At 32.8% G+C, this 15,995-nt stretch overlaps 1 protein-coding gene across 2 annotated transcripts; it reads left to right on the top strand.

Moving 5' to 3' along the window:
• Nucleotides 1–741: 741 nt before the first annotated feature.
• hnf4g (hepatocyte nuclear factor 4, gamma) lies at nucleotides 742–15,420 on the top strand. Of its 2 annotated transcripts, none has more exons than XM_078790448.1 (11): nucleotides 742–865; nucleotides 2,693–2,858; nucleotides 4,383–4,477; nucleotides 4,801–4,918; nucleotides 8,040–8,184; nucleotides 9,432–9,519; nucleotides 9,683–9,835; nucleotides 11,844–11,893; nucleotides 11,990–12,176; nucleotides 15,034–15,153; nucleotides 15,219–15,420. In XM_078790448.1, exons 1-11 carry the CDS (start codon nucleotides 742–744, stop codon nucleotides 15,323–15,325), a joined length of 1,353 nt encoding a protein of 450 aa, XP_078646574.1. In that variant the 3' UTR covers nucleotides 15,326–15,420. The 2 variants fall into 2 exon arrangements, with proteins under 2 accessions (XP_078646574.1, XP_057916722.2); XM_058060739.2 differs by having other exon boundaries at nucleotides 742–871; nucleotides 4,801–4,907; nucleotides 8,035–8,184.
• Nucleotides 15,421–15,995: the final 575 nt, after the last annotated feature.

Genomic DNA, 15,995 nt, shown 5'->3' with positions numbered 1-15,995 from the left:
TTTGGCCGTCTCCCAACCCTGATGGTTGCTGGTTCGATCCTCAATCACAATTTCTTATTTTTGATTTTTAGCCTGCTAAAAACTGGAAAAATGTATTTCCTGCTGGTAAAAAATTCATTTCACATTTTCCACAATGGGTGGAAGATTGGCCGTCTCCCAACCCTGATGGTTGCTGGTTCGATTCTCACTATAGAATAGTGTGCGGTCAGTGAGTTTTATGAAGCAAGGACTGGACAACAAGCCGAGAGGTGTGTTTGTGGAACGCTTTAATGGACTTATCAGTGTTTGGCTCTTCACCGAGCGCCTTTCTAGATAATATCTGCTGAGGTGGTGCAGCTATTACTCCACTATTGATTAGATTACACGGCCTGGGGACCTCATTCATGCACACTTTTCTTAATCTGCGTGCGTGCACGTTTTTAGATTTTGCACACAGAAAAAATACAAAGCCATATCTAAAAAAAATGCATTTAATCATGTTTAAAAAATAAAAAAACACTGGAATCAAGGTGTGATTTCTTACACCGCTATCTCTCCATCCTTGTGATAAGTGCAGAGGAGCAGGAGAGATAAGTCATGTACAATAAGGTGAGAAGTCTTCCACACAGCTCCTCCTTCTCACCTTCTTCAAGGACCAATCACATGAGATTATAGATCTTTTATTTAAGGGATCTCCTGTGGTCATGCCTGTAAGATGTTAGATAGCGTATAGACGAGGAAGAAACGAAGGACAAGACAGGAATGAAGTATCCACCCACTCCTCAGAGTAAATCTCTATTAGATATGGAAGTGGCCAACTACTGTGACTGTCTGGATCCTTCATACAGCACACTGGGCTTTGACAATGCTGAGGTACTTTATGGAGGTGGAGGTAAGTTCTGTACAGTTCTTGTAGTTTTTCTAGGCCCGAAGATGTCCATGCAGAAGTCTGTCAGTGTGGTTTGGACATGTTTTAGCATATACAAGGCCTTTATAGCCAAGCTAAACTTTAATAGGGTCACTTGTCATTTATCAGTACACAATATGGCAGGAAGAAGCTTAAGTTTTAGCATGGACAAGGCCAAAATGAGTGAAAACACATGCAGGCGGAGCATAACCTCAAAAATAAAAACATTTAAAAAAATTCTTAAAAATTGAGAAAATGTGTGAAATTTTTTTACCATTATTTCTACTATTGATTTGAATTATTTTAATATAGTTATATCCCATTTTATTTAGCAAATAAAATAAATTATTTGAAAATAATGATATATACAGGTATATATATTTATTTAAAAAATTATAATTTTTTGTAAGAATAAAAAGTATACATATAAATTTCTTGTTTGCCCCCAAATCAAAATTATATATTAATATCTATTAATATTAACATTTATAATGAATATTAATATGTTAATATTACACATTATGCAGGAAGAAATGCTTGACATTTTCCCAAAAGAGCTTGGAAATACAGATTATGAGTTAAAAATTAAAGCAAAAAATTAGCTAAGATATATATTTACTGTATGTATTAGGAAAATCTGTCTTAATACTACAGACGACAAAGGAAAAATGCTTAAAAATTTGTCCCAAAATTCTAGTAATGCAAGTTAAAAATTAAATAAAATCGCACATAAAAATAATAAATAAAATAATATAAATAAAACAAACTAAGCTATGTATTAATATATTTTGTGTGGTAAACATAGTAGAATAATGTAAAAAAATGAATTTATAATACAAAAATATATATTAATATGACAAAAAATTCATATAAATAAATAAAATAATAAAATAATATCAATAAAACAAACTAAGCTATGTATTAATATATTTTGTGTGGTAAACATAGTTGAATAATGTAAAAAAATGAATAAACAATAAAAAAATATATTAATATGACATAAAATAAATAAAATAATAAAATAAAATAATATCCGTAAAACAAACTAAGCTATATATTAATATATTTTGTGTGGTAAACACAGTAGAATAATGTAAAAAATGAATTAATAATAAAAAATACATATATAAATATGACAAAAATAGCATAAAAATCTGATATATTGTATATATTTTGGTGATATGAAAAAATAAATAAAATCATGCTGCAACAATCCAAATTTAACAATATTTTCAAAATATACAGAGACTGATTTCCTACTTTAATAACGTTTCTGGTGTCTGCATCCAAACACGAGGTGAATGAAATAAACTGCCTTTTAAAAGATGAAGAAAATGAAAGTGATTATATTTTAATATGGTGCTTCCTATCCTGTTGATTGTTGTCGGTGATTTATTTATTTCTTTGATTGCAGACGCCATGATATTGCCTGGGAAAAGACATCACAAAAAATGTGCAATCAGAATTTTAATAAACCGCGTCACGTTTTATTGGCGTCGCTTCCTGATGTCCTGATGTGATGTTTTTAAATGCACATGTGATCTTTATTTCTTTTTTTGAAGGCGACGAACTATCCACACGATGATGATGATGATTATGTTTATGACGACAAAAATGGCGTCGCTGATTATTATGATCACAATTGTGACGATAACATGGACTCAGGAAATAAAGATATCACTGCTAATGTTTATTAGGAGCGCTGACTGTTTGCCATTTCCTGTATGAGTCTTAGTAGTACTTTAATATACAATCCTATCATATTTTTAATAGCTTAAATTTCCTATCATCCATTATGCCTTGCAGAGACCATGCCAACCGAGTCAAGCCTACCCGGTCCGGAGGGGGCCAACAGCAACTGTGCCATCTGCGGAGACAAAGCCACGGGGAAACACTACGGCGCTTCCAGCTGTGACGGCTGTAAAGGCTTCTTCCGGCGTTCCATACGGAAGAACCACGTCTATACTTGCAGGTACGGATGATGATTTCTTACTTTTTTTGCATGTTTGTCACACTTTAAAATCAAAAATTGTTATCATTAAGGGAGAAAAAAGCCAAAAGCCATTTCTAAAGCATTAGGACTCCAGCAAACTACAGTGAGAGCCATTATCTACAAATAGCAAAAACATGGAACAGTTCTGAACCTTCCCAGGAGTGGCCGGCCAACCAGAATGACCTCAACAGCACAGCAACAACTAATTAGAGAGGTCACAAAAGACCCCACAACAACATCCAAAGAACTACAGGCCTCATTTGCTTCAGTAAAAGTCAGTGTTTATGACTCCATAAGAGAAACACTGGGAAAAAACGGCCTGCATGGCAGAATCCCAAGACCAAAACCACGACTGACTAAAAATAGCATTAAGGCTTGTTTCAATTTTGCCAAAAAAAATCTTGATGATCCCCAAGACTTTTGGTGAAATACCAAATTTTAACTTGTGTGTGTGTAAATATAAATTAAAATATTTAATTTAATTTAATATTTAAAATTATTGAAATATAAATTATATATACATACATATATATATATATATATATATATAAATGTAAATGAATACAGAAAATTCACAGTTCATGCCTTTTTTAACTTGTATTTTATTGAAATTAATTGTAAAAATAATGAAATAAATGGAAAATAAATACAAATAAATCCTAGTAAATTCAAATAAATAACTTGCTATTCAATTCAATGTATTTTAGACAATTACACATAATTAATCAATAATATTTCAATCAAACTTCCACAGCACACATCTAGTTTGCTATTAAACATTTTAAACAACACATTTATAAAATAAAAACAAAAATTTTGGAAATGACAATGCAGCCGAATTCAAGTCAACACATAAAAAACTCATGACATAAAAAGATTTTTTAAATTTGTCTTAAAATAAAAGCAACAATAAGAAGTAAGCGTAGAAAAACACGTTTTTGTAATGGAGTTCAGGGCATGCACGGCGCAATTGTTTTTTTTTGGAACGAGCTGCTACAAATGTAAACAAAGACTTTTATTTTAAGTACTATATACGCAAATTACCCCGCGGAGGAGTTTTTCGGATATTTTGACGCCAGCCAAATGATGTCATGTGACTTTTTTGACTGGTGTCAACAACAGTAAAATATGGTGGTGGTAGTGTGATGGTCTGGGACTCAGATACATGGAACCATGAATTTTGCTGTCGACCAAAAAAAAATCCTGAAGGAAAATATCGACCTCAAACTGAAACCAACTTGGGTTCTGCGCTGTAAGAGATTAATTGCAAGTTATCGCTAACGCTTGATTGCAGTTGTTGCTGCTAAGTGTGGCCCAAATAGGTGTTAGCTTTAGGGGGCAGTCGCTTATTTCCACACAAACTGCACTGCAAACTGTAACTGCAACAATTGTTACATGGATACCTCAAATATGAACATTATTTTTTTTATTTTATTGATACATGTTAAAATTGATACGTCCTACAGCCACAATACAAACAAACGCTACTCCGTTGTTCTTCAGGTTCAGCAGACAGTGCGTCGTTGATAAAGATAAGAGGAACCAGTGTCGTTTCTGCAGACTCAACAAATGCTTCAGAGCTGGCATGAAGAAAGAAGGTAACGTCAAGGTCGACGTGACATCCTATTTCCGCAGACAACTTAAGCCCGTATAAACGAAACTACTCAAATCCCGATGCTTCAAAATGGTTGATGTAGTCACTGCTGTAAAATAGCTGATTACCTTCGATGTGTGTGTTTATGACGGGAATAACCTTGGCACTGCGTTTTTTACGACCCCCGCCCCTAATCGTGCCTTATTTAAAGCTGGTTAACGTTTGACTCCCTCTTGCTGATGCCAGGCCTCGAGGACGACTCTCCTAAATATTAACTGCCGTCATCGGTGTCGCACACTTAAGAGTTTTCAGTTTTTCTTGTTTTAGCTGTGCAGAACGAACGAGATCGAATCAGCTCCAGACGAAGTATCCCCGACTCCCAAGATGTGCCACCGATCACTGTTCTGGCCCAGGCTGAATCTCTGTCCCAACAGGTGGCATACTAGCATTATTACCTATTTTCATGGGGAGACACATACATAAACATCACTATCATATAAGTGTTAGCATGCTAATGTTAGCATGTTAGCAGTGCTAGCATTGTAATCTTGGCATACTAGCATTATTACCTATTTTCATGGGGAGACACATATATAAACACCACTATCATATAAGTGTTAGCATGCTGATGTTAGCATGTTACAGTGCTAGCATTCTAATGTTGGCATACTAGCATTATTACCTATTTTCATGGGGAGACACATATATAAACACCACTATCATATAAGTGTTAGCATGCTGATGTTAGCATGTTACAGTGCTAGCATTCTAATGTTGGCATACTAGCATTATTACCTATTTTCATGGGTAGACACATACATAAACACCACTATCATATAAGTGTTAGCATGCTGATGTTAGCATGTTAGCAGTGCTAGCATTGTAATCTTGGCATACTAGCATTATTACCTATTTTCATGGGTAGACACATACATAAACACAACTATCATATAAGTGTTAGCATGCTGATGTTAGCATGTTAGCAGTGCTAGCATTGTAATCTTGGCATACTAGCATTATTACCTATTTTCATGGGGAGACACATACATCAACACCACTATCATATAAGTGTTAGCATGCTGATGTTAGCATGTTACAGTGCTAGCATTCTAATGTTGGCATACTAGCATTATTACCTATTTTCATGGGTAGACACATATATAAACACCACTATCATATAAGTAATAGCATGCTGATGTTAGCATGTTAGCAGTGCTAGCATTGTAATCTTGGCATACTAGCATTATTACCTATTTTCATGGGGAGACACATATATAAACACCACTATCATACAAGTGTTAGCATGCTGATGTTAGCATGTTAGCAGTGCTAGCATTCTAATGTTGGCATACTAGCATTATTACCTATTTTCATGGGGAGACACATACATAAACACCACTATCATATAAGTGTTAGCATGCTAATGTTAGCACGTTAGCAGTACTAGAATTCTAATGTTGGCATACTAGCATTATTACCTATTTTCATGGGTAGACACATATATACGTAAACACCACTATCATATGAGTGTTAGCATGCTGATGTTAGCATGTTAGCAGTGCTAGCATTCTAATGTTGGCATACTAGCATTATTACCTATTTTCATGGGGAGACACATACATAAACACCACTATCATATAAGTGTTAGCATGCTAATGTTAGCATGTTAGCAGTGCTAGCATTCTAATGTTGGCATACTAGCATTATTACCTATTTTCATGGGGAGACACATACATAAACACCACTATCATATAAGTGTTAGCATGCTAATGTTAGCATGTTAGCAGTGCTAGCATTCTAATGTTGGCATACTAGCATTATTACCTATTTTCATGGGGAGACACATACATAAACACCACTATCATATAAGTGTTAGCATGCTAATGTTAGCACGTTAGCAGTACTAGAATTCTAATGTTGGCATACTAGCATTATTACCTATTTTCATGGGGAGACACATACATAAACACCACTATCATATAAGTGTTAGCATGCTGATGTTAGCAGTGCTAGCATTCTAATGTTGGCATACTAGCATTATTACCTATTTTCATGGGTAGACACATATATACTAAACACCACTATCATATAAGTGTTAGCATGCTGATGTTAGCATGTTACAGTGCTAGCATTCTAATGTTGGCATACTAGCATTATTACCTATTTTCATGGGTAGACACATATATAAACACCACTATCATATAAGTAATAGCATGCTGATGTTAGCATGTTAGCAGTGCTAGCATTGTAATCTTGGCATACTAGCATTATTACCTATTTTCATGGGGAGACACATATATAAACACCACTATCATATAAGTGTTAGCATGCTGATGTTAGCATGTTAGCAGTGCTAGCATTCTAATGTTGGCATACTAGCATTATTACCTATTTTCATGGGGAGACACATACATAAACACCACTATCATATACGTGTTAGCATGCTGATGTTAGCATGTTAGCAGTGCTAGCATTGTAATCTTGGCATACTAGCATTATTACCTATTTTCATGGGGAGACACATACATCAACACCACTATCATATAAGTGTTAGCATGCTAATGTTAGCACGTTAGCAGTACTAGAATTCTAATGTTGGCATACTAGCATTATTACCTATTTTCATGGGTAGACACATATATAAACACCACTATCATATAAGTGTTAGCATGCTGATGTTAGCAGTGCTAGCATTCTAATGTTGGCATACTAGCATTATTACCTATTTTCATGAGTAGACACATATATAAACACCACTATCATATAAGTGTTAGCATGCTGATATTAGCATGTTACAGTGCTAGCATTCTAATGTTGGCATACTAGCATTATTACCTATTTTCATGGGTAGACACATATATAAACACCACTATCATATAAGTAATAGCATGTTGATGTTAGCATGTTAGCAGTGCTAGCATTGTAATCTTGGCATACTAGCATTATTACCTATTTTCATGGGGAGACACATATATAAACACCACTATCATATAAGTGTTAGCATGCTGATGTTAGCATGTTAGCAGTGCTAGCATTGTAATCTTAGCATATTAGCATTATTACCTATTTTCATGGGTAGACACATATATGAAGACCACTATTATAAGTGTTAGCATGCTGATGTTAGCATGTTAGCATGTTAGCAGTGCTAGCATTCTAATGTTGGCATACTAGCATTATTACCTATTTTCATGGGGAGACACATATATAAACACCACTATCATATAAGTGTTAGCATGCTGATGTTAGCAGTGCTAGCATGCTAATGTTAGCATACTGACATTTTAAATATTTTCATAGACACATAAACACTTACCGCTATCATGCAAGTGTTGGCATGCTGTTTGCATGTTAGCATTGCTAGCCTGCTAATGTCAGCATACTGCCATTTTTAGCTATTTTCCTGGTGGACATATACATACAAACTTACCACTATCATGCAAGTGTTAGCATGCTGTTGTTAGCATATTGTCATTGCTGGCATTCAGAACGAGTGGAGTACTTTATCCGAGGAGTAAATACACAGGAGAGATTGTAATCCGTCCCCCCGTCTCCATCCAGATTAGCATTCCCGTTGGAATAGCAGACATGACAGAGCAGAAATCGGCCACTGTTGGGGATGTGTGTGATTCTATGAGACAGCAATTACTGGTGCTGGTGGAATGGGCAAAATACATCCCTTCGTTTGGAGAGCTACCATTGGATGACCAGGTAAGGTCTGCAGCTTTAATGCTAATGAGCTGTGTTTGACCACCAGTGTGTACTTTATACACTTTTTACATCTAAAAATATTGCACTTTTTCAACATAATAAATGCAAAAAATCACATACTACATGTACAGACGAGGAAAAAACTAAATAATAAATTTTAAGATGTGTAGCGAAGCCTGCAGCAACATCTCTCAGGACACATATTACTATTAGAACATCATTAAAAAGTCAAATTTCCAAAATCTCCAGTCTTCATGACGAAATAACGCCGCACAATTTGGAGTTCAACCAAAAGCTGTAAATATAAAATAATATTTGTGGTAATAAATGTAAATGAATACATAAAATTCACGTTTGTGCCTTGTATTTTTTTTATTAATTATAAAAATAATAAAATAAATGGAAAATAAATACAAATAAATCTTAGTAAATTCAAATAAATAACTCACTATTCAATTCAAAATATTTTAGACAATTACACATAATTAATTAATAATATTTCAATCAAACTTCCACATCTTGATGATCCCCAAGACTTTCATGCCTTTTTTTAAACTTTTATTTTATTGAAATTAATTGCAAAAATAATAAAATAAATGGAAAATAAATACAAATAAATTGTAGTAAATTCAAATAAATAACTCACTATTTAATTCAAGATATTTTACACAATTACACATTTAATACACAATTTATTACACAATTAATCAATCATATTTCAATCAAACTTCCACATCTAGTTTGCTATTAAACATTTCAAACAACACATTTATAAAAAAAAAAACAAAAACAATTACGGAAATGATAATGCAGCCGAATTCAAGTCAACACATAATAAACTTATGACATTAAAATATTTTTTCAATTTGTCTTAAAATAAAAGCAAAAATAGGAAGTAAGTGTAGAAAAACACATTTATGTAATGGAGTTCAGGGCATGCACACTCAAAATTTTTTTTTTGGGAACAAGCTGCTACAAAGGCTTTTATTTTATGTACTATATTTGCATATTACTGTGCGGAGGACTTTGACGCCGATATGATCGATATGATTACTCATAAATGCTAGCGTATTTTTGGCTAAACAGGTACTTAGGCCAATAACTGATGCAATGATTAACTGAATCCATATCAGCATACAGAAACTGTACACTCAACTACACCCTGACTATTTTTCTAGTGTTATTAATGATGTGTATTTTGAATTATTTGTGTTCAAGTGTTTTTTTTTGTGTGGGTTCGCTTTCAGGTGAGCTTGCTCAGGGCTCATGCAGGAGAGCACCTCCTGCTAGGAGTGGCCAAAAGGTCAATGCCGTTCAAGGACTTCCTGCTTTTAGGTAAGCGGCCTCCAGAACCTCAACCATTGGAGGTGACTGATTAAATGTTGTGTTAGCCGAGGAATGATTAACTCAAGGGTTCTTTCTCACTTCTTCAGACTTCAAAAGTATACATGGTATTACTCATTACTGACATAATATTTGAGTATGTGTTTGTGTTTAGGGAATGGCTGCGTGATTCACAGAAACAGTCCAGAAGCTGAGATCTGCAGGGTGGCCAACCGAGTTCTGGACGAGCTGGTGCAGCCTTTCCAGGATATTCAAATCGATGACACCGAGTACGCGGCGCTCAAGGCCATCGTCTTCTTTGACCCTGGTAACCATAATCCTTAAACATGTTAGCCATGCTGTTAGCATACAAGCATTATTACCTATTTTCATGGGTAGACACATATATAAACACCACTATCATATAAGTGTTAGCATGCTGATGTTAGCATGTTAGCATGTTAGCATGTTAGCAGTGCTAGCATTCTAATGTTAGCATACTAGCATTATTACCCATTTTCATATATAAACACCACTATCATATAAGTGTTAGCATGCTGATGTTAGCAGTGTTAGCATTCTAATTTTGGCATACAAGCATTATTGCCTATTTTCATGGGTAGACACATATATAAACACCACTATCATATAAGTGTTAGCATGCTGATGTTAGCATGTTAGCAGTGCTAGCATTCTAATGTTAGCATACTAGCATTATTACCCATTTTCATATATAAACACCACTATCATATAAGTGTTAGCATGCTGATGTTAGCAGTGTTAGCATTCTAATTTTGGCATACTAGCATTATTGCCTATTTTCATGGGTAGACACATATATAAACACCACTATCATATAAGTGTTAGCATGCTGATGTTAGCATGTTAGCAGTGCTAGCATTCAAATGTTAGCATACTAGCATTATTACCCATTTTCATATATAAACACCACTATCATACAAGTGTTAGCATGCTGATGTTAGCAGTGTTAGCATTCTAATTTTGGCATACTAGCATTATTACCTATTTTCATGGGTAGACACATATATAAACACCACTATCATATAAGTGTTAGCATGCTGATGTTAGCATGTTAGCAGTGCTAGCATTCTAATGTTAGCATACTAGCATTATTACCCATTTTCATATATAAACACCACTATCATAAAAGTGTTAGCATGCTGATGTTAGCAGTGCTAGCATTCTAACGTTGGCATACTAGCATTATTACCTATTTTCGTGGGTAGACACATATATAAACACCACTATCATATAAGTGTTAGCATGCTGATGTTAGCAGTGCTAGCATTCTAATGTTGGCATACTAGCATTATTACTTATTTTCATGGGTAGACACATATATAAACACCACTATCATATAAGTGTTAGCATGCTGATGTTAGCATGTTAGCAGTGCTAGCATTCTAATGTTGACATACTAGCATTATTACCTATTTTCATGAGTAGACACATATATAAACACCATTGTCATATGTTAGTGTTAGCATGCTGATGTTAGCATTGCTGGCATTCTAATAGTAGCATAGTAGCAGACACTTAGAGTTATCATGCTAGGTGTTGGCATGCTAATATAATTATACTATGTCTTCTTATGTTCATGGGTAGACACACATATAAACACTTACCACTGTCATGTAGGTGTTAGCATGTTAGCATTGCTAGCATGCTAATGTCAGCATACTACCATTTTTAACTATTTTCATGGTAGATATATACAAATTTACCACTATCATGCAAGTGTTAGCATGCTGCTTTAGCATATTGTCATTGCTGGCATTCTAATATTAGCATAGTAGCAGACACTTAAAAGTTATCATGCTAGGTGTTAGCATGGTAATATAATTATACTATGTCTTCCTATGTTCATAGGTAGACACACATATAAACACTTACCACTATCATGTAAGTGTTAGCATGCTGATGTTAGCATGTTAGCATTGCTAGCATGTTAATGTTAGCATACTGCCATTTTTAGCTATTTTCATGGTAGACATATGTAAACTTACCATCATCATGCAAGTGTTAGCATGCTGTTGTTAGCATATTGTCATTGCTGGCATTCTAATATTAGCATAGTAGCAGACACTTAGAGTTATTATGCTAGGTTTATCATGATAATAAATAAATACTAACATTTTTATCATTTTCAGAGATAGGCACTTATGCTATTATGCTAGGTGTTGGCATGCTAACATTTGCATGTTAGCATTGTTAGCATCATTCAAACCCTCCCTATTTATGGTATAAATCCCAATATTGGGCTACTATGGTTATAACCATATACTAAGTTTTGGGACTTTCCTTCCTTTCTGCAGATGCAAAGTCCTTGCGGGATCCGTCGAAGATCAAAGCCACGCGTCTGCAGGTAAGTGCAACGTGTGTTCTCGAATTTATCACTTGCATCATCATCATCATCATCATCATCATTAAGAGATTTTGTTGATTCTCTGTGTGCACCCAGGTCCAAATGAGTCTGGAAGACTACATTAACGACCGCCAGTATGACTCGCGGGGTCGTTTCGGGGAGTTGTTACTTCTTCTGCCCACCTTGCAGAGCATCACCTGGCAAATGATCGAGCAGCTCCAGTTCATCAAGCTGTGCGGTTTGGCCAAGATAGACAACCTGCTGCATGAGATGCTGCTGGGAGGTGATGCTCATGGGCCATGTTGCTTCTTTTGCAATGTCTTAATGATGCGTAGTAATTTAGCATGTCATTTAATTAAAAAAAAAACAAAAAAAATCAGTAAAAATACAAATAAAAATATTTTTTTATAATTTTGTTTAACAAATAAAATTAAATATAAAATTTAAAAATAAATGTCTAAAAAAATAGAACAGAAAATGTATAAATATATATATTTTTTGACTGATAAAACATGTGAAGAAAATAGAATGTAATATAAGTGAATAGATTTCAACATCACCATTAAAAATGTTAATTAAATTAACTACATATGTAAAATAATGTAATAATAATTAAATTTTAATAATAATTTAAAATGTTTTTCTAATTTTAAGAGAATGCAGTTGTACATTTACGAGGGAAAAAAATAGTAAATTCACAAAAATAAAGTCGTAAAATTTCAGAGAATAACAATATAACATTTTTAGACATTTTTTCAATGTAGTGGCCTTTTATTGGAGCCAGTCTGAGGTACTTCCGGGTCAATACCTGACAACTGCATGTTGCCATCCTGCTTATATAAATGTTAATTCACGATTTTATTCTCTGAAATTTATGACGCATAAATTTTCATAAATTGATGACTTTTTTCATGTAAATTTTCCAACGTTATTCCCATAATATTGCACTTTTTTTTCATCAATTTCCGACTTTATTCTCGTGAATTGATGATTTTTTTCATGTCAATTTTACAACTTTATTCCTATAATATCACAGAATTTTTGTAGTTAATTTATGACTTTTTTCTCATCAATTTACAAATTTATTCTCATCAATATATAACTTTTTCATGTTAATTTTACAACTTTATTCCCATAATATCACAATTTTTTTCTCGTAAATGTGCGACTCTTTCTCATATATTTACAACTTTTTTGCTCATAAATTTGTGACTTTATTCTCATAAATTGATGACTTTTTTCATGTAAATTGTACAACTTTATTACTATAGAATTTTTTTTGTTTTTTTTTTCTTGTCAATTTACAAATGTATTCTCATAAATGTATAACTTTTTCATGTTAATTTTAAAACTTTATTCTGATAATATCACAATTTTTTTCTCGTAAATGTGCAACTTTTTGTCATTTATTTGCAACTTTTTTGCTTGTAAATTTGCGACTTTATTCTCGTAAAGTGATGACTTTTTCATGTAAATTGTACAACTTTATTACTATAAATCACAGAATTTTTTTTAGTTAATTTAGGACTTTTTCATGTTAATTTTACAACTTTATTCCCATAATATCATAACATTTTTCTCCTAAATTTGTGGCTCTTTCTCATCAATTTACAACTTTTTTTGTTCGTAAATTTGCGACTTTATCCTCGTAAATTGATGACTTTTTTCATGTAAATTGTACAACTTTATTACTATAATATCACAAAGTTTTTGCCGTTAATTTTTGTCATCAATTTACAAATTTATTCTCATAAATGTATAACTTTTTTCATGTTAATTTCACAACTTTATTCCTATAATATCACAGAATTTTTCTTGTCAATTTACGACTTTATTCTCATAAATTGATTACTTTTTTTTAATGAAAATTGTACAACTTTATTACTATAATATCACAGAATTTTTCTAGTTAATTTATGACTTTTTTCTCATCAATTTACACATTTATTGTCATAAATTTATAACTTTTTCATGTTAATTTTACAACTTTATTCCCATAATATCATAACATTTTTCTCCTAAATTTGTGGCGCTTTCTCATCAATTTACAACTTTTTTTGTTCGTAAATTTGCGACTTTATCCTCGTAAATTGATGACTTTTTTCATGTAAATTGTACAACTTTATTACTATAATATCACAAAGTTTTTGCCGTTAATTTTTGTCATCAATTTACAAATTTATTCTCATAAATGTATAACTTTTTTCATGTTAATTTCACAACTTTATTCCTATAATATCACAGAATTTTTCTAGTTAATTTATGACTTTTTTCTCATCAACTTACACATTTATTGTCATAAATTTATAACTTTTTCATGTTAATTTTACAACTTTATTCCCATAATATCATAAAATTCTTCTCCAAAATTTGTGGCTCTTTCTCACCAATTTACAACTTTTTTGCTCGTAAATTTGCGACTTTATTCTCGTAAATTGATGACTTTTTTCATGTAAATTGTACAACTTTATTACTATAATATCACAAAGTTTTTGCCGTTAATTTTTGTCATCAATTTACAAATTTATTCTCATAAATGTATAACTTTTTTCATGTTAATTTCACAACTTTATTCCTATAATATCACAGAATTTTTCTTGTCAATTTACGACTTTATTCTCATAAATTGATTACTTTTTTTTAATGAAAATTGTACAACTTTATTACTATAATATCACAGAATTTTTCTAGTTAATTTATGACTTTTTTCCCATCAATGTACACATTTATTCTCATAAATGTATAACTTTTTTCATGTTAATTTTACAACTTTATTCCTATAATATCACAGAATTTTTCTTGTCAATTTACGACTTTATTCTCATAAATTGATGACTTTTTTTATGAAAATTGTACAACTTTATTACTATAAATCACAGAATTTTTCTTGTTAATTTATGACTTTTTTCCCATCAATTGATTACTTTTTTTATTGAAAATTGTACAACTTTATTACTATAAATCACAGAATTTTTCATGTTAATTTTACAACTTTATTTTAACATTTTGCTTGTAAATTTGCGACTCTATTCTCATTAATTGACGCCTTCGCTCTCAAAATCTCAGATGATTTTATTTTTTCTATACTCCGTCATAACGTCGTCATGCCGACCAATCACAGCCAATGTTTTTCCATCCAGGCTTGACCTCCGAGGCCCCGCATTTCCACCACCCGGCACACACCCAGCTGACCCAGGACCCGGTGACTGGACACACGCTGCTCATCAGCACCATGCCCATAACACACACTCCACAGATAGGTAAAAGAACGCACCCGTGGGATATCAACCCGGAGGAATAATTCAGCTTTTCTTTGTTCCCGCAGCTTCTCCGGACACTCCCATCCCATCGCCTCCGCAGGGTCAAGCACCGGAGATGTTCAAACACTTTCCCCAGCCCAGTCCTTCGCCTTCCGCACAGGCGGACCACTGACGCAGGATCAGGTCTCATCATAGTCTCAATCATAATATAAGACGAATGCATGTATCATATTTTTAAGGTTACCGGTTGTTATGAAACATATTATTGGGTGTTATATTGTATAATAAAATATGTAAATAATACTGTAAAATAATGTTGATTTTTGTATATTAATTGAATTAACTGTACATTTTATATTTATCAAAAGCAACATGATTTTTAATACATGTACATTTGTGGTGATTTAGTACTGACTAAAAATAATATCTCAAACAGCGCCAATGAAAAGTAATCAATATTATTTGTATTTTTGATACAGCTACTGTATTGCAGCTTGTGCCTAATAAAGTGTCAAATACACGCATTTCTCTGCTTGTACACTAGAGGGTGCTGTTGGCTCAGGTATATTAAAAAAATTCTTTAATATTTCAACTAAAATTGCATTATTTTTCCTGATAATATTACATTAATTTTTAATATTACAACTTTTGTTATTTTGCAACTTTTTTATCAATATTTTGACATCAAATCACTGCTGATTTTTTTTTTGTTTAAATTCCTAGAAGGCCGCAAAAAATACAAAAATATTTTGTTTTTATAAACATTTATAAATACAAAATTTAATTTATTATTGGAACACTTTATTTGTCACTTTGTTTTTTTTCTTGTGATATGTATTTAA

Source organism: Doryrhamphus excisus, linkage group LG5, assembly GCF_037039965.1.
Source record: "Doryrhamphus excisus strain RoL-2023G ecotype Guam linkage group LG5, RoL_Dexc_Guam_v1.1, whole genome shotgun sequence".
Taxonomy (NCBI): domain Eukaryota; kingdom Metazoa; phylum Chordata; class Actinopteri; order Syngnathiformes; family Syngnathidae; genus Doryrhamphus; species Doryrhamphus excisus.
This window is presented reverse-complemented; position numbering and strand designations above follow the sequence as displayed.